Genomic DNA, 17,548 nt, shown 5'->3' on the forward strand with positions numbered 1-17,548 from the left:
AATAGTCATCATTTGTGTTGTTATTTGTCGTCCTTGCCAAGGGAGGTCGAGTCAAAATTCATTACTACGGATGAAGGCTGCTAGGTAGTGATCATCAAATGGGAATCGTGACGTCTCTGATTTGCATTGATCATACCAGAAGGTGGGTCTCAGTATATTATAGGAAGAATCAAGTCAATCTATGCGGGGCAATATCTCAACAGCGGTCCATCTGCGCATGTGGGCACAAGATGAGCGTATCACGGAAACAATAGAGTGTTCTTTATACAATTCGTGGACTGCATGTTCCACTCGGACGGATTTTGTGTCGAAATTGGGTTGTCTGATGTGTTAAACTCAGGCCATAAGTTCCATGTTTCAAAGGAATTGAACTGCATGACCGGGGCATTGGAACCGAAGGCCGGTGTGCTGTAAGGAATGACGGATGAAGCCTCCATCCCAAGTGTCTCATCCCAGTCCTTGACCAGGGAGGCTTGTAGTTTCAAGTTATTCATCAAGTCACAGAGGCCAGAGATCATTTTGAGGTTTCACAGCATTCGGTATGTTCATCTATGTCTGAAGTATGCGCGTTCCCTAAGTAATCTCTTTTTCAATGTACTATATGAGATTTCCCTGTCTAACAAGACCTTCACATTTTAGTTAAAAAAGACGGAGAACACAAGTACTCGTAGGTCAGTCACCTGTGTTGCACGGTATATTTGAATGTATCCGGCCATCATCCAAGGAAAACTCGAGATCAATGTTGTTCTTCCGGGGGCAACGCAATATGTACAGCACCCTCAGCGTAAGTTTTGTTTTGGGCATTCTTACTTGCAATAAACGAGGTGATATGCTCTGGAATCTCAGCTACCATATTTCGGTCACTGGAGATAGGCTCTCCAAACGCTTCCCAAACAGGAATCACTCCTGTCCAGATGCGCTCGCTAACATCGCCATTTTCCGCATCCTTGCGCTGATCAGATACTCCACCATCCCGGATCTTGCCACTACCATAAACCACCTTGACTTTGAGAATGACAGTAGATGACATTTCTGCCCGATCGGGAGGTATTCGTGCGTTATCCCAGCGATCCGTAACAACAGAGTTGGTGATAAGCTTCATAGCCCAAAGTTTCTCCTTTTCGGATGTAACCAGGCTCGCATATCCATGTAATGTTGCGGAACGGTAGTTGTAGTTATGAGAATTAGGGGTGAGAGAGAGTACTATTCCATCGACTCGGCTCGTGGCGATGCAGATTGGAAGACCGTGTTCTTTGGAATCGGAGTTGCGGGCCAGATTCATGATGCGCGAACTCACATAGCCGTGAAGATAGCATTCAAGTGGTTCATTAATTGTTGCCGATGGATAGTCAAATGATCCCATCTGCCCGATCATAGGGAGGATAGTGGGAAATGGGTCCTCTGGATCCGGGTTGAAGGAGACATAAAGCACCTGGGATGTATTGATTATGGAGTGGATCGCGCCCAAATCGTACGTTGCTACCGAATAGGAGTTAGATATTGGCAGACGGTGATTTTCAGGGCTCCCCATACCGCGATGCTTGTACCGATTCACCGTGTTAGAGACGCCCTTTGGATATGTCAATGTCCGACCCATATTGTTTGATTTCTGCGAAAGGCCTCTGGGCAAAGAAAACAAATAATTGACAGAGAGCTATCAAAAGACCGGAATCCAATATCTTTATAGAACGTGGTATGAAGGACGAGATAGGGTAAACTTCCAACCCGCATCCAGTGACCTGTTTCAGTATGTCCAACCGAGTCATACTTTCCCGCAGCGTGCGATTGGTTGCACGCACATCAAATGCACAGATCTCTGAAGCATGAGGGGTATCAACAATGCCCAACGGACTAGCCCTTTTGGGCTCTGGCTTGGATGTTGGTAGGAATTGAATACGAGCACGTATATTCTAGATCAGTTTGATGTATCAAATCTCCGATGCGAGGCAACAACATGCGATGTTTGCTTTTCCAGTCAAAACCGCCGAGAATATCTGTCCAGATCTAGCTAAGGTCTCATGGTGCTAAGTATATACCTTCACTCTATCTGTGATGCCTAAGGGCTTCCATATATGCAAGGTAGCCCTGTTATATGCATCGTTTCAGAAATCTCGGTTTCGTGCATTCACCCTGTATATAATATTTTTTTTAAAAATACATGTCTGGAAATAAGATTGCGATTCATGTTGTGTATGACATTCGCATTAAGCGCACGATTTAGCCGGGGTTCCAAAAAAGGGTTTCAATTCTCCTCGACTAAACCCATCTCAGCCCCTTCAGAATAGACTATGCTTATATTGGAACTTGCATGTCTCTTTCACCGATCGGAGCTTTTCGAAACCACTGAAAAGAAGGATTGATTCTCATAATTCCTTCTTCCATATTTTGCAACCGACTGACCCTAGATACTAGTACAACCAGCATCCAAGTCACAAATGCCTCGTCAATTGCCTAGAGAAAGACCGGATAAGTGGAGTCATCTGACTGATAGACTGACCAGCTCAACGCCAGGCTTTCTCAACGAGATATACTATGGTGAAGTCTACCGAGTTACATCTGGTAAGTCCCTAGCACAAATGAAACCTTCAGTATGAGCTTACAATTCCAAGGCCCTAGTTATGGACCCAACATGGCACCATCTGCAAGAGACCTTGAAAAAGCTTTGTCCCCAGTGAAAATAATTGACAGGTCGAGCCAGACTTGGTGGGAAAGGGCCAGAAAAACCCCTACATGTTCACTCGTTGCCGCAATATTCCTTCATGTACTATTCTGGGGATTTATGGTTGTTATGTTCCTGATGGTGATTGGAAAGATTAAGACGCCATTCGGAAAACCTCGAACAATTTTACCCACAGAAGGTGGAATGGCGGCTGGTGCAAATGAGACATCGGTTATCCAGGCACCGACGAACACGTCAGTTCCAGTGGTGATGGTCTCCACTGAAGAAACTGGGAGAGAAGTTCCTCTCGGGTCGATCATGGAGAATTCATCCGTGGAGTCTAAATTGCCACATGGCTTTGACCAAACTACATTCTTGACTCTGGTCCAAAGGGTTTATCCGGAACAACCGACTATTTACAATTAGCGCCTGCAAGTAAATTGGTATGCCCAGGTGGGCTTGACGAGGAATTGGAATTGGATATGGAATGTACCCAACTTGCTTTTATGTATTCATATTGTTCGTTTAGGATCTGGTTTTACTAACCACATTCGCCGCGTTTCATAATCCTCCGTTTCTGATGATCTTGAATTTGGAAGTCTGGTTAGGTGTTGGTACAGGTGATGCGCGCTGTCCGTTAATTTGAAAATTTTCTTCTTGGATATCCCGTAATGGCAGCCCACTGTCGTTTTAATGATCAAAGACATAAGCAGATATTCTCTCAATCTATTTATTACTCGATCAATTCATACATATTGCGTAGGGTTACCCAAGGGAGCACTCACCTTGAGATGTCTATGCATCCCGGTCCACATGTGCCTGACCATATTACTGGTAGCTAACCAACATACAGAATACTGTTTCTGAGACCTTTGGCTCACTAGGGCAGTAGCAAGTCGAGAAAAGCAGCAATCATTCACATCCCATTTCAGCGACTCTCTATACTAGTTATGACCGGGTAAATGAAACCCAGTTGGCGGTTACGTCATAGCATGGGCCATCGACCACTCGGCATCCAAAAGTAGCTCCGATGACCGAGAACTGGTGTCAATCGGCGCGTCTTAAATTGCGATTCAATCCCGTTTCTTCCTTCTGCATGGGTACGAACAATGTCGGCTTTAAGAGTAACCACAGCTTCATTATCGCGCAAAGCGATCACTGCCTGCAGGCCCCGGGTCTATCTGGGAGTGCGCTGCAGCGTGCGGCCGGTGCTTCCGACCATTCGGCCGAGCAACTACTCAACGAGCGCGCCGCGACTGTCTCTTGCTCCTAAGATCGAACGCGGCGGATCAAAAGTATTCAAGGATGCTGATGCCGCAGTCGCTGATATTAAGAGCGGGTCGACGATTCTGAGTTCCGGGTTCGGATTGTGCGGGGTTGCTGGTGAGTGAATTCCGGAGATGGGGAAGCAACTTCTATGCTCACAGTCACCTATCTTAGAAACGCTTATCAATGCCATGGGCCGACGAGGTGCAGATCAATTGCATTCCTTGACGGCTGTCTCAAATAATGCTGGTGCCGCTGGCAAGGGAGGACTCTCGACATTGTCGCAGAACGGACAGCTGAACCGGTTGATCTTGTCCTACTTAGGTAATAATAAGGTCTTGGAGAAGAAGTATCTGTCGGGTGATATTGGCATCGAGCTTTGTCCTCAGGGAACATTGGCCGAGCGGTTGCGTGCCGGTGGTGCCGGCATTCCAGCCTTTTTCACCCCGACTGGCGCGCGTAAGTTGGCACAGAATCCAGTGGAAAGTCATCTCTGACTTTTATAGACACCTTTATCGAGGAAGGCAAGATTCCCGTTCGCATGGATGAGTCGGGGAAGGTTTTAGAATCAGGAAAGCCGCGCGAGACTCGTGAGTTCAATGGCAAAAAATACTTGATGGAAACTGCCCTGACGGGTGATGTGGCGATCCTGCGTGCGTGGAAGGCCGATGAGGCTGGAAACTGTGTTTTCCGGTAAGTTCTTCAACCCACAACCTCGGCTCATATACTCATGGAATGGCAATCAGGTACACGACCAAGGCCTTCGGTCCGATCATGGCGAAGGCTGCAACCTTGACCATCGTGGAAGCCGAGAACATTGTTCCCGTTGGGTCCATTGATCCTAATGATGTCGACTTGCCCGGTATCTTCGTTGACCGAATCGTGCCGGCCACTGATGAGAAACACATTGAGATCAAGAAGTTACGGGAGAGTGAGACCGACAGCGAGGAGGGCCCGACGAAGAGCCAGGCTCAAATTGAGCGAGAGCGCATTGGTCGGAGAGCTGCTAAGGAGTTGAAGCAAGGGTTTTATGTGAACCTGGGCGTTGGTGAGTGATGTTGAGTTCTTCATACTGCATAGCTGCTGACAATTATAGGTATTCCCACTCTCGCTCCATCATTCCTGCCTAAGGATGTCAAGGTCTGGGTTCAATCCGAGAACGGAATCCTCGGAATGGTTAGTGAATGAGAAGTACATGTAAAATACTGAATGTTGTCTAACCTGTTTCAGGGACCATATCCGACCGAAGAGGAGGTCGACGCGTGAGTTTTCCCCATATTTTCGTTGGCCTCATTTCTAACACTCGCCAGTGACATCATCAATGCTGGAAAGGAGACCGTGACTCTGATCCCAGGTGCCGCCACATTCGACAGTACTGAGTCCTTCGGCATGATCCGTGGTGGTCATGTCGATGTGTCAATTCTCGGGGCCCTGCAGGTCAGCGCGAACGGCGATTTGGCAAACTACATGATCCCAGGCAAGGTCTTCAAGGGTATGGGCGGTGCGATGGACCTCATTTCGAATCCTGATCAGACAAAAATCGTGGTCGCGACAAGCCATGTGGCGAAGGATGGTTCGCCTAAGATTGTGCAGAAGTGCAGTCTGCCCCTGACTGGTGCGAACGTTGTTAGCACTATTATCACTGACTTGGTAAGTGAGCGGCACTGCTTCTTTGTGTGGTTTTCCCTAACTTGTACCAGTGTGTCTTCGAAGTAAACCGGGCTACGGGAGAGCTCACTTTGACCGAGCTTGCTCCGGGCGTTGAAGTGGAAGAGGTTCGCAGCAAGACGGACGCCAAGTTCACCGTCGCGGATAAACTAGAGATCATGGAATAGGGGATTCTGAAATAAAGAGTGTTGTGTATAACTAATTCATTGATTGGTCATCGTCGACTTGGTCATTTGTCAGGCAAATGAAAAGAATCAAGAAAGACAACTACATTTTTACGTTCATCTCGGATCTGTGTAGACTTGCCTAGTGGCTAGCGTGATATTCCTAACTCGGCCAAAATCGCCTCGTTGTGCTCACCAACCTCAGGAACCGACCCCATTTGAGCCCCGAAACCACCTTTATCTGCTGAACTTGTAGACCCAGGTGGTAAAAGAGCCTCTACTGGGCCAATGGGAGTTTGAACCTCAGTCCACCGGTCGCGAGCCTTGAGCTGGGCATGTTTCCAGACCCCTTGCATATCATTGACACTTGCATTGGCGATAGACGCCGCATCAAGTCGCTCAATGGTCTTCTGGGCAGTCAATGTCGCAAAAACATCGTGGATGATCTCCTTAAGCGCGTCGCGGTTTTGTGTTCGGAGCGAATTACTGGAAAACCGACTATCCGTGGATAGCTCTGGTTGACGGAGAACGTCGTGGCAGAAGTTGACCCATTCTCGTTCATTTTGGATGCCCAGCATGACAGATTGACCATCGCCTGTTTCAAAGGGTCCATATGGGTAGATGGCTGCATGCGATGCACCAGCTGGGATTGGCCCAGGCGCATTGTTAAAGGTGTAGTACATTGGGAAGCCCATCCACTCAACCATACTCTCCAACATGGATATATCGATTCGACAACCTTGGCCATCCTTTCCACGTTGTAACAGAGCAGAAAGGATATTGCTGTAGGCATACATTCCGGCGGAAATATCTGCGATTGAGATGCCGACCTTGGCTGGCTCTTTCCCAGTCCCAGTAACAGAGAGCATTCCTGCTTCGCTTTGGATAAGAAGATCATAGGCCTTCTTGTCACGATAAGGGCCATCCTGACCATAGCCGGAGATGTCACAGACGATCAAAGAGGGATGCGTTTCTTTTAATGCTTCGTGCGACAGCCCCAACCGTGCGCTTGCGCCTGGTGCCAGGTTCTGGACTAGCACGTCGGCTCCTTCCAGGAGTTTCATGAGAACTCCATGATCGCTTTCACTCTTTAGGTCCAGTGCTAGACTTTCTTTTGAGCGGTTAGTCCACATGAAATGAGAAGATATGCCATTGACACGATTATCATATTGGCGGGCGAAGTCTCCCACTACTGGTCGTTCAACTTTGATGACACGAGCTCCCAGGTCGGCTAATTGACGTGTGCAGAAGGGGGCTGCAATGGCTTGTTCCAAACTGACCACAGTTATACCAGCAAGAGGAGCTGGGCGGTGTGTGGAAGCTGCACTTGATTGACATCGACTCAGTCGTGATGGGGCGCGAATCGTCGGTGCTGACAATCGCGCGAGGGCAGTATGTGGAAATTTCATGGTTCTCCGTGATATAGTTGGATACTTGATAACATGGAAGATTTCCACAGATATACTATGCGCTGAGTAATGATTATCAACTCGCCGAGGGGGAAGCAAGTCGGCTATATGGTGGAACCGAGGAATTTCCGCGAGACCCGGCAATATGACTCGCCGAACAGCAATATGGGAAAGGTCTCTGGAAGAGAGCCTCATTGATTTCCGAGGGACGCTTGAAATGAGTTAATTTTGTCCTTGTCAGCAGCTCAAAAGCAATCTTGCAGCGGCAAGGTCCAAGATCACTCGTGGCGTTGGCTCGAGGACCTAGGAACTCCAGCGAACGGCAATCATCTGCCATTCTGGTTCAAATACGGTGGTAAAGCTCATCAGATCAGATCGCCCCCCGTATAATCCTTAATCCTTCTCAGGGTGTCAAGTTGTGACAATATGTGGATAAGAGAGTGGAGGTAAAGTGGGGGGCTGGAAACATTTGTTTACCTTGGTCCTTGGTTCCCCTCCCACCCCTATTCTTGTATTGACATCCCCAAAATCTAGACCACGAACGCGGATCCAAATCCTTGACCGGCTTCAAATCGAACAAAGAATGGCAATGATCAAGTCAGGCGACCTGCATTGAAATTGTGGCGCCCGATGACAAGGCACCACAGTCTGCAATCTCACTGGTCAGAACCAGGATCTGCAGCCACACTGCCCCATTTCCCCCGTTCTCCGTCACCGTGCGACTTAGAACAAATATTTCTTCGGAGCTGGATGTTCCACCCCTCATGGGTTCATTCGCTCTGTGCTCCGAAGTGTTCGTTCTGTCTTGAGTGCTTCCTGCGCCCTACGGAGGACCTAATATCGGCCGGCTTCTGACATGACTGTACGAAATGCAACTAACTCCGTCTGAGTACAATGGACTGGTCCCACCAGGACAAACCATCAACTCGAGCCGAATATCACGGCCATGGAGGTGTACGACTGTCCTTTCTGGGGTTCTTCTTCTAGCAGGGTAGGCGGCTTTCGCTCTCACGGATGTTCAACCACACGTTGCTAATCAAACTATCTTCTTCCAGGTACCTCATGTTGGCGGTGGTCTTTGGCAACTCGAACGAAAGCACCCACATCAATGAAACTACAACCGCCGTAACCGCTCTTTTCTTCATTGGCCTCGCGCATGCCTCGTCCGTCGGCATTGCATTCTTCCAACGGCACCAACGCGTCTTTCTTCTTCATTCACTCTTTACGTCAGTTCACTTATTCACGTTAATTGACTTCCCAACTTACGCCTGCCAGGCCATTCATGATAATCAACTTGATCGCCTTGTTCAACATACTCCTTAATATATACGCTCGCGATCTATTCCCTTTGTCCGCGCTCCGGGTCGTGTCCATCGGTCTGCCGAGCGCGTTTACCTTGATACACGGGGGTGCAGCGACTCTTATTTACTATGAATATGGGCTCCCGGGTGATCGTCGGATGGAAGCCGATACACCCTTATTGAGCGAGGAGGAAATGCAACGTCGACAGCTTGCTCGACTATTGGGAAATCGTTCTGCGGCGGCGCCGTCGCCTGATATCAATCATAGCACATATCGACTCGAAATTCCCACTTTGGAGCCTGTCCAGAAAGCTTGGGCACCCGAATTAAGCCCCCCGCCAGAACCTCGATTTTCCTCGAATTCCAAGTCTCAGTGGACGAGGGTAAACCAGTCCATTATTTGACCATTTCAGAACATGGTTGGCATCCAATTGGATATTGTTGTCGCATTCCGCGCCAGGCCTTCGATTTTTACCGATGGGCCGAGGGAAAATACTGCCTGGCCTGTGAAATACATAATTTTGATCAGAAAAACAACGCGGGGGTCTTGGTAGGGTCAGCTACCGTGTTGAACAGTTCATTTGCATGCATCTGGAAAGCCTTGCTGCAATGTTCCCCACTTTTAGAAGTTGCTTCGTGTCAACAATATTATATGTAGTATAGGGATGACTAGGTATTATTTATAATGGATTCGACCAATGGGACCTCGTGGCTTCAGACCCTGGTCGATGTCAGTGACATCAGTAAGACCTTCGTCACGGACTGCCTTTTCACGGTCCCGCCATTGGGCACCAACGCTCAATGGTACGTCAGCTCAACATGGCTTTGGCTATTTACTATTCTAGCCATGAGATTTGATAGTATCCATAGTCTGCAACGAGTAAACATTGAAGCCAAATGCAACAGATATAGAAACACAAATAGCCGCCCACCTTTTTTCTTCCCCAAAAAAATGCAGCAAAGTCCGAGTCCCATTCTGTCTTCATTCAACTCGTATAAACATCATACCTCAGTAAAAACCTCCTTCTCCGAGAACTTTATCTGATTCTCCGCAACACGTTTGTTATAATACTCCAGGACCTTTCTGCCCCACACGTCCTTGCCCTTGTATTCACTTACATATTCTGGCCAGGTCTTCATCTCCTTAGCCAGATTCTCCAATTCTTGCATTGGTAGCTGGCTGATTGGTGTCAGATAGGTTTTAACACCAAACACTATTGCGCCTGTTCGTGGTAGGCGGCGGAAGGTTTGTCTTTCACGACGGATGATGATTTCATTAGGCGACGGATCAATCAGTTCCTTTTCACATAGAGATCCAGGTCGGTATAGAATTTGATAAAGATCTTCGTCTGGTCGCTTGATTTCCACGAAGTAGTTCGAGCGCTCCATTGGCGATGTTGGAGATAAACGAGCCAGAAATCTGAAGGCTTGTTAGGACTGTCATTTTTACGTGTATATAGGCTTTTTGACGTACTTGCTGACCGAGTTGGCTACTTGTTGGTGCCAGAGGGGAACTGGTTCGTGCATTTGGGAGATTGTCCAACCGATGCGTTGATCAACTGTCCACCCTGTAGGGAACAAACTCGCGCTGGCAGCCCTGCGTCATAGTTAGCAAAGGCCTTGGAACAGAGTGCCCAACCCTTCTTACAGGTAATATTCGCCATCGTCGTTCATCATCAGAACACTGAGGTCCTCCATTGTGAGCCGCACTGCCGCCTCCAGGGCATCAGTGCTGTTCACAGTGGCTTGGCCACTGATATTAAATCTCTCCTTCGTGGTTTTGTTTTCAACCCACGTCTCATTCCCCTGGACTGTCTTCTTGAACATGCCGGGGAAGCGCTCACAAAGGAACTCCGACACTTCTTCTAGAGTTTCTTGGCAAGCAACGAGAGACTCAGGCAGACATTGAAGAACGTTGTCTCTCTTTTCTCGTAGCAATTGGTCTCTGACTCGATGCTCATCCATATAGTTCTTGTCGAGAGTGAGCCAATTCTGGGTGTCTAATCGGCGGACATCCATTAAAATCCGATATCGTTCTCGACCTCGAATCGGCTGTGCTGGATATGGAGCCATGCGCTTAGGGTCAGAAGGCCCTTGAGAACAGGCATTTTGCAATGATGCTTTTCTGAGCCAATGTAAAACTCGTTTTTGGGATCCCACGAAAAGCAGTAGGATCAGGATAGAGAGCGCCACCAGCGAAAATGTTGTCATACTTCTTCCATGCGCCTTGATATGTGAAAGGACGAACTCAATTTGAAGAAAATAACCTTTCCTTGATCGCAATTGAATCTTCTATGATAGGCGAGAAAGGAAAAAGAAAAGAGAAGATGCTCTAAACCGAATTATGGAAGGATCGTTTACATAAATAGGCTTTGACTTTGATGACGAGACGTACTACCCTGTTAAGCCCTAGGCAAAAATCAAAGCATAGAACCAGCTGATCAACAAAAATAATTATAATAAAAAACAAAAACAAAAAGAGCACTAATTCAAATAAAAGAGAAAAACCAGTAAATCCAAAGTGAAAATCCGGCCTAGCTCCAGTCAAAAAATGGATCGAAGGAAAGCAGTTGCATTCCACATTCCTAATTCATACGGGACGGCCGTGATACGCTCAAGGATTCCCCGCAAAAAACCTTTTTAAATCATTAAATAAAAAAAAAAAAAAGCCGCACTTCGCCTCCAATAGACACATGATCGTTGACCTCAGCTTGGGGTCATCAGCGGCTCGGGCTGTGCTAGTATGGAACGACTCCACTAGTGTCTCGGGGGCTGGTGGAGATGGTCGGATAGGCCTTGGGCCGTCCTTTTTACACTACGGAATCGGCGCTTGGAGAAAGTCAGGGGACGTGCTCAGGGCCAGTGAATGGACCCAATCGCTAGGCATGAAAGCACGATCTAGGCATCACAATCGTCAAGCTCAAACGTCCGTGCGCACCCCTCGTGGTGAGTTTGCCGAACGAAATCGGGAAACAAACCTCGAGACCAGGTCGTGCAACGAACCCGGATACCATCGGAGGGATACCGGTCTTACCGCAGCTTATTCCGCGTGAAGCGAGGGCTCTGCACATCAGCAGCATTCGATGATGTTTGATCTGAGTCACGCCAAGGTTCTATTAGCCCCAGCTTTGGATCGTCTACACTTTACAGACGTACTAACATGCTAGATCCGACTGGCTAAGACCTCGATCAACAAGTATCCGAGCTCATCACTCTGGTCATTCAGCCACACAGATGTAGCTGAAAGGAGCCTGACGTATGACTCCGAGTTTGTGTCTGTGTGGGGTTCCCCCCACCCAGAGCAGTACCTTTACTTTTATGTCCACCGACATGCTATATGATGTATCGATCCGCTTTGACCCTTTTAACCGTTAAAATACAATAAGATCATCATTAGGCCCCCGCAATCCCCGACCTGGTCTAGATGGATACTTCCCCCCTGGTCAAATGGGCACATAGGGCAGGTGTGCAGGCACACCCCCTTGGCGTTGACGACAAAATCAATAGTCAAACCGGCGATCATCAGGTCCAGAATTTGCATTTCGACTTTTCACCCCAATTTCCGCACTGTGTTCTGTTCCACGGTCCCACTTGGGGTGGAGCCAATTCTGGGGTCGCTGCAACCGCTCCTTTCACGCAAAGCGCGCTTGCCGCTGTAGCCTGCAAAACACCCCGTTACACGGTCAACCGCCACAACGGGGCTTGGAGGTGCAAGGCGGGTTTTTATTTGATTTTTGTGCGACCGAATTGAAATCAGATTTGAGGAAATAGACGCTATGACGGGGATTGGGAACTTTAGGGATGGTGCGAGGTTCGAAAGGGGGCTTTCCAGGTTTCTCTGTTACCCGTCAGGACCAATTGAAAGGAACTTATTACAAGTCTGTTAGGTGTTTTTCTATACGTCGCTCTCAATTAGATACTAGGAATTTCGAAAGACAAGTTTGAAAGGGTATAATCATTCTTAATAACATTTTGATTCGATTTCAGGCAACTCTGTGTTTTTCCTCTCTTGTTTTTTTTTTCTCTTCTAACTTTGTTTACCCATGCAGGTCTGCGACGTCACCTGTAGCTAATGACAGGGTGTATACGGAGTACTGTAATGCTTTTTTTTTTTTCTTTGAGTATTTTCTTTTTCCCTTCCAGGGTTGTGAGCATCAGGCTTCTCCAGCTAATTAGGTCGGCTGTGTTGTCTTGGCTAGCATCCACACCAATCCCCGGCCACTGGATATGTATTCCGTTAACATATCTAGACTCGGGCCGGCTTCACCTGGTCCGCGGTGCTCACCGTGTACCTATTTCTTGATCTTCTTTCCAACCTTACATCTTTCTTATGTTTGTTTGCTTTTTTGCCTTAGCATCCTTTGCCACATCGTTTGACCTGTTGCACTTAAAATCTAACCTATTCTTGATAGGGTCAGCAATGGTATGTCTATATTCACGGCTGACACCGCTAGTCGCATATTACAAGGCACAAAAGTCATGATTTGACATATTTGCAAATAGCCGGATACGTATTTGAGGGTTACACCTTTCCAAATCTCCGAGGAGCAATCATAGGGGAAATAGTTGACACCCCGGCCTGGGCAGTCATGCCATCTCGGCATGGACCCTACTGCAAAAACAGCAACAAGAAGATGTCTGCCTTCGAATCTTGGAAGCTTGAGCTTCATTGCAAGGTTCAACCGGAGAGGCCCCAATTGACGTGGCCAAATTGTATTCATGGCACTTTGGCCCCAGGAGGTATAGCCATGTTCATTTTATCGCAGTCTGATTGTCGCAAGGCCATATATAACGGGATCGGAGGCGGCATTTTATTGGGCTAGTGAAGCGGGTTGAGCCGCTTCCTCCAACAAAGCCAATTCGGGTCTAGTACTAGCTGTCAAAAAAATCCATGTCTTCCACCTCTACCTAACATTAAACGTCATGGATAAACCTACTATTCGCCTGGCGACGCCAGAGGGTGAGTGAGAAATGCCATTGCTTTCCAATTACATTTATCTCCACATTCCTCAAACCGTGAAACCGCGAGTCCGAGCCCCACTAATTCACAACTTCCAGACGTCCCACTCATCCTCCAGTTCATCCGCGAGCTCGCCGATTATGAAAAAGCCCTACACGAAGTCGAAGCCACCGAAGAGTCTCTCTTAGCCACCCTCTCCTTCCCTGGTACCCCGCCCAAGCGAGGCGCCGTCTACACGGCCCTCGTTACCCCGCCTCCCACTGCCGAAAACCCCGCTCCGATCCCCGTCGGTATGGCGCTTTACTTCTACAACTACTCCACTTGGCGCTCTGCCCCCGGTATTTACCTGGAGGATTTATATGTGCAGCCGAGTGCTCGTGGTCACGGCTGTGGGTTCTTGCTGTTGAAGTACTTGGCGAAGCAGGTGCTTGAGGCGCAGGGCCGTCGGTTGGAGTGGAGTGTTCTGAAGTGGAATGAGCCTAGTATTCGATTCTATGAGCAGGTTGGCGCTAAGGGGATGGAGGAGTGGATGAAGATGATGGTGGAGGGTGATGCGTTGACAAAGTTGGCTGAGGGTGTATAGTTGATCGTATAGACTTTCAAAATATGGTGTAGATGATTAAGACGATAACACGCCCTCGGTCACTGGGGAATTGCGAAGTTCATAGATTTCGAGGTTGCGGGGTATTCTATGGTGCTAGGGGCAGCTGTTCAAACATTATTGTATACAAGCTTCCTATTTCCAAGGTCACTGAAAGATGTGGCCGGCCCGGTCTCTCTCGACCGTTGACTTCAATCGAGAAATCCACTCTTCTGTTCAATGTCTTTTCTAGTCAAGTTTCCAATCTTTCGTGTGATAAGAACGGCCCATCAACGACGGAAAAGAGGTATGAATGTTGATAGACGAGCAAACAATTCCGAAAAAAGGCTCGACGCATGACCAGACAAAGACTGGTGTAATACACCATGCCGCATCGTCGGAGTGGATGTTTGCATATAGCACGATGAGGCGAACAATACTCGCAATGACAACGCTGAATTGAACAAATTAGCTGAATTCTTTCTCCCGTTCTAGTACCTGATCAATGGCGCTTGATCCCTTTGTCCAGGCCGATCAGCCATACACGAAGTCATATGCTCTGAGCTCCTGCATAAAGTGGCGTAATAATTGCTAGCATTGCAAGCTGATAGTAGCCAATTCCTGTGGCGGAAAAGGGGAAAGAAGCTGGTGGGAAGCATCAACGCTGAAATGGATTGGTGATGCATATGATTTGATCTTAGGCTTCCAGCAGGGACGCCCAGATGAACCGCATTGAGAATCCCGGAGATCATAAGGTAAAAGGGCCAAGTTGAATTGTGATAATTTTCCAGCTGATACCCGTGCCGCAGATATTCTCGGAAACAGTAAGATCTTACTGTTTCAGGTCAGTTCCCAGGCTCACATGTATCCACGTAGATGCCAGGAGATCTAGCATATACGGCGTAAGATTTCTCGCAACGAGTTTGCCCCACGTTTCTTAGATGAAGCCGATCCTGGTGGAGGTTTTCGTCGATGGAATTTTAATTTTGGTGCACTGGAATTGGTGACCCTTGAACATTGATGTCACTGCATGGGTCAACACTGGCTAGTTCCACGCTTCTGAGCCAGGAGAGATATGGCCCTATTTTCATCGCCGGTCAGCCTATCTAGGGCAAAGAAAAATCTCGAGGCCTGCGCAGCATTGAAAGTTTAGTTCTTATTATCATCAGCGCGACCTAGTAAGCCCTTGGCTCGAAGTAACCTTGGAGGTTATGCACTAAAATACGATCTCGCACATGTGCATTCAATACTTGTCGCTTTGACATATCTGCCGTTCGTAAGTGCCGACGCATGACTGAAATCCAAATTGGACTCAGCCTTGTGTTGAGTTTTGTTGGTGTTTCGTAGGGCGTTAGGCGTGAAGCCGCGTTGGCATCCAAGTGATCGTCACGGTTGGCCCCAAATCTGAGTTGCCATGTTAAATCTGGCCTGATGTTAGCACTAATGCGGCTCAAAATGTAGACTCACGTCAAATAAACCAAGTTACAATATAAATTAGAAGAACACAAGGTGATCTGGCAGCCCAGGTTTCCTACAATGTGTCGGCAAAGACAGAATGGAACAGTAGGCATATATCTTGACATGTGATCAGTGATATCCCTTGTATCAGGGTAGAGGTAGTAACCAGTGATTGGAAGACTCCGTTGACATCAAACAACCATCTGAAACAACAATCTGAAACGCTGCTGAAACGGAGTCACAGAAATTTGAAACTGAATCAGAAACGCCTTGAGGGAGTGCCCAAGTGGCAAACATCAACATGCTCGTGGGCATCTTTTAGACCCCAATGGGAGGCGATTGAGCTTCAGTACTTCATCATGAAATCCATAAATTCAAAATCCCGCCCCCTTCCTGGCCCTGAAAGACCCCATCATTTGACATTGAAACTCCGGCTTACATGAATATGGAGAACAAAGAGTCGAAACAGGCAACTCGGCGCATGGTCCACCGCCGAGTTAGAACCGGCTGTTTAACTTGCAAGTAAGTTGACGGCCGTCTTTAATAAAGCTTGAACGTTAATTTTAAAACCAGAATTCGCAAAGTGAAATGTGATGAAACACGCCCATCTTGCACGCGATGCGAGTCCACGGGCCGAAAATGTGACGGATATAGTTCCATTCCACAGAACTCATTATCCCAGTTGCAGCCCTCACTCTTTCCCGATACAGACAGCAATTGTCTGCGTAGCCTGGATCGGTTCTACCACAGTCTAGAATCGGCATTTTGCCTGCCTCTCAACTACTTGTTTTGGTCACGCATTGTCGCGCGGTTAATTGTTGAGGAACCAGCTGCACGCCACGCCACGATCAGCCTCATGAGTCTATATGAGACAACCAATCAGGATCCTGCATTCGTCCAGCTTCCATATGATAGCGGCTTTTCTCTCCGCCACTATAATTCCGCCATGAAAGAAATACGCTTGCTGAAATCGGTCCAAGCTGACCAACTCGATACGGTGTTGATTGTTTGTGTGCTATTTGCATGCATTGAATTCACACGGAGAGATATCAACGCAGCAATGACGCATATTAAACATGGAATTGATTTGATGAATGCGTCGCAACATGTTTCGAGGATAGGTGCTATCTTCCGGTACATGAGTCTTACGCCTATTTTTACCATTCAATCCATATGGACCCTCCCTGTTCTCACAAATTGTCGGCCTTACCGGACACCACAGAAATTGAACTCGTTTATCGAGGTTCAGAGTTCAATAAACTCTATTCAATATGATGCCGCTCAGCTGGCTCGCATGAAAGAGCAATGCCGCGCCTCTCAGCTTGAATCTCCTGATTATTCGAGGAATATTGTTGTCCAAGAGCAACAGCGGCTAAATACGGAAGTCGAGTCCTTGCGAATCAAATTTGCGGATTTCAGGGCAAGACTCCCCATTGACCCCAAATTTGAAAACATATCTTGCATTCTGCAACTCAGATGGATCATGTTGAAGATCTGGGTCATTTGCCTCGGAGAGGCCGATGAAGTCTACGATACCTGCATGGAAGATTTTGAGAAAATCATCGATTACGCGCGGAAATCGCAGCTTCTTTCCTCGGCCCCAGGTTTTATGCTAGAAGTCGGACTTCTTCCATATCTTTACTTCGTCATTGCAAAATGCCGGAGCCTACAGCTTCGACTGAGAGCATTGTCTTTGATCCAAAAAGGATATACCCACAATGTTGATATATTCTGGGATCCAAGTATTATTTACGCGATGAGCAAGAAGATCCTGAGAGCAGAGCATGGTCTTGAAATTAAAGACGAACATACTACTGTACTCGAGGCACTCCGAGACTCTCCCTTCTTTGCAGGAGATGCTCGGCTTTATGGCGACTTTGAGGCCTGGGAGGCTGATACGAGAATTAATCTGCCATCACCAAAGGGGAAGGGAGCTAGAACAGGCCATATTCCCGCGTCAGAAGTTTTGGGTGTTCCTGAGTGGAAAAGGACACAACTTGAAGTCGTTTCCTAGCGGAATATGAACATCCTATGGAAGTACCTACCAAGATAGGTACATTTATCTGTCAGGAGAATCTGACAT

General features: G+C 47.6%; 8 protein-coding genes across 8 annotated transcripts; 4 read left to right on the forward strand and 4 right to left on the reverse strand.

The window, feature by feature from the left end:
- Positions 1-239: 239 nt before the first annotated feature.
- On the reverse strand, positions 240-518 carry N7484_005411 (uncharacterized protein; the record flags this gene model as incomplete). The annotated part of the gene is made up of 1 exon (XM_057115830.1): positions 240-518. One exon carries the CDS (start codon positions 516-518, stop codon positions 240-242), a length of 279 nt encoding a protein of 92 aa, XP_056971713.1.
- Positions 519-736: 218 nt separating this feature from the next.
- On the reverse strand, positions 737-1,597 carry N7484_005412 (pyridoxamine 5'-phosphate oxidase family protein; the record flags this gene model as incomplete). Its single annotated transcript, XM_057115831.1, has 2 exons — positions 737-1,479; positions 1,534-1,597. 2 exons carry the CDS (start codon positions 1,595-1,597, stop codon positions 737-739), a joined length of 807 nt encoding a protein of 268 aa, XP_056971714.1.
- Positions 1,598-3,768: 2,171 nt separating this feature from the next.
- N7484_005413 (3-oxoacid CoA-transferase) lies at positions 3,769-5,760 on the forward strand (the record flags this gene model as incomplete). The annotated part of the gene is made up of 8 exons (XM_057115832.1): positions 3,769-4,042; positions 4,100-4,384; positions 4,432-4,618; positions 4,672-4,973; positions 5,022-5,101; positions 5,156-5,187; positions 5,236-5,575; positions 5,626-5,760. The coding sequence occupies 8 exons, from the start codon at positions 3,769-3,771 to the stop codon at positions 5,758-5,760; spliced, it is 1,635 nt and encodes a 544-aa protein (XP_056971715.1).
- Positions 5,761-5,906: 146 nt separating this feature from the next.
- On the reverse strand, positions 5,907-7,166 carry N7484_005414 (CaiB/BaiF CoA transferase family protein; the record flags this gene model as incomplete). Its single annotated transcript, XM_057115833.1, has 1 exon — positions 5,907-7,166. One exon carries the CDS (start codon positions 7,164-7,166, stop codon positions 5,907-5,909), a length of 1,260 nt encoding a protein of 419 aa, XP_056971716.1.
- Positions 7,167-8,180: 1,014 nt separating this feature from the next.
- On the forward strand, positions 8,181-8,871 carry N7484_005415 (uncharacterized protein; the record flags this gene model as incomplete). The annotated part of the gene is made up of 2 exons (XM_057115834.1): positions 8,181-8,392; positions 8,442-8,871. The coding sequence occupies 2 exons, from the start codon at positions 8,181-8,183 to the stop codon at positions 8,869-8,871; spliced, it is 642 nt and encodes a 213-aa protein (XP_056971717.1).
- Positions 8,872-9,469: 598 nt separating this feature from the next.
- On the reverse strand, positions 9,470-10,678 carry N7484_005416 (heme-dependent oxidative N-demethylase family protein; the record flags this gene model as incomplete). The annotated part of the gene is made up of 3 exons (XM_057115835.1): positions 9,470-9,887; positions 9,942-10,064; positions 10,116-10,678. 3 exons carry the CDS (start codon positions 10,676-10,678, stop codon positions 9,470-9,472), a joined length of 1,104 nt encoding a protein of 367 aa, XP_056971718.1.
- Positions 10,679-13,390: 2,712 nt separating this feature from the next.
- Positions 13,391-14,010, forward strand: N7484_005417 (GNAT family N-acetyltransferase; the record flags this gene model as incomplete). The annotated part of the gene is made up of 2 exons (XM_057115836.1): positions 13,391-13,427; positions 13,526-14,010. The coding sequence occupies 2 exons, from the start codon at positions 13,391-13,393 to the stop codon at positions 14,008-14,010; spliced, it is 522 nt and encodes a 173-aa protein (XP_056971719.1).
- A 2,515-nt stretch (positions 14,011-16,525) lies between these two features.
- N7484_005418 (uncharacterized protein) lies at positions 16,526-17,479 on the forward strand (the record flags this gene model as incomplete). Its single annotated transcript, XM_057115837.1, has 1 exon — positions 16,526-17,479. One exon carries the CDS (start codon positions 16,526-16,528, stop codon positions 17,477-17,479), a length of 954 nt encoding a protein of 317 aa, XP_056971720.1.
- Between the last annotated feature and the right edge of the window lie 69 nt (positions 17,480-17,548).

Source organism: Penicillium longicatenatum (assembly GCF_028827895.1).
Source record: "Penicillium longicatenatum strain IBT 33135 chromosome Unknown contig_3_segment0_segment0, whole genome shotgun sequence".
Lineage (NCBI taxonomy): Eukaryota > Fungi > Ascomycota > Eurotiomycetes > Eurotiales > Aspergillaceae > Penicillium > Penicillium longicatenatum.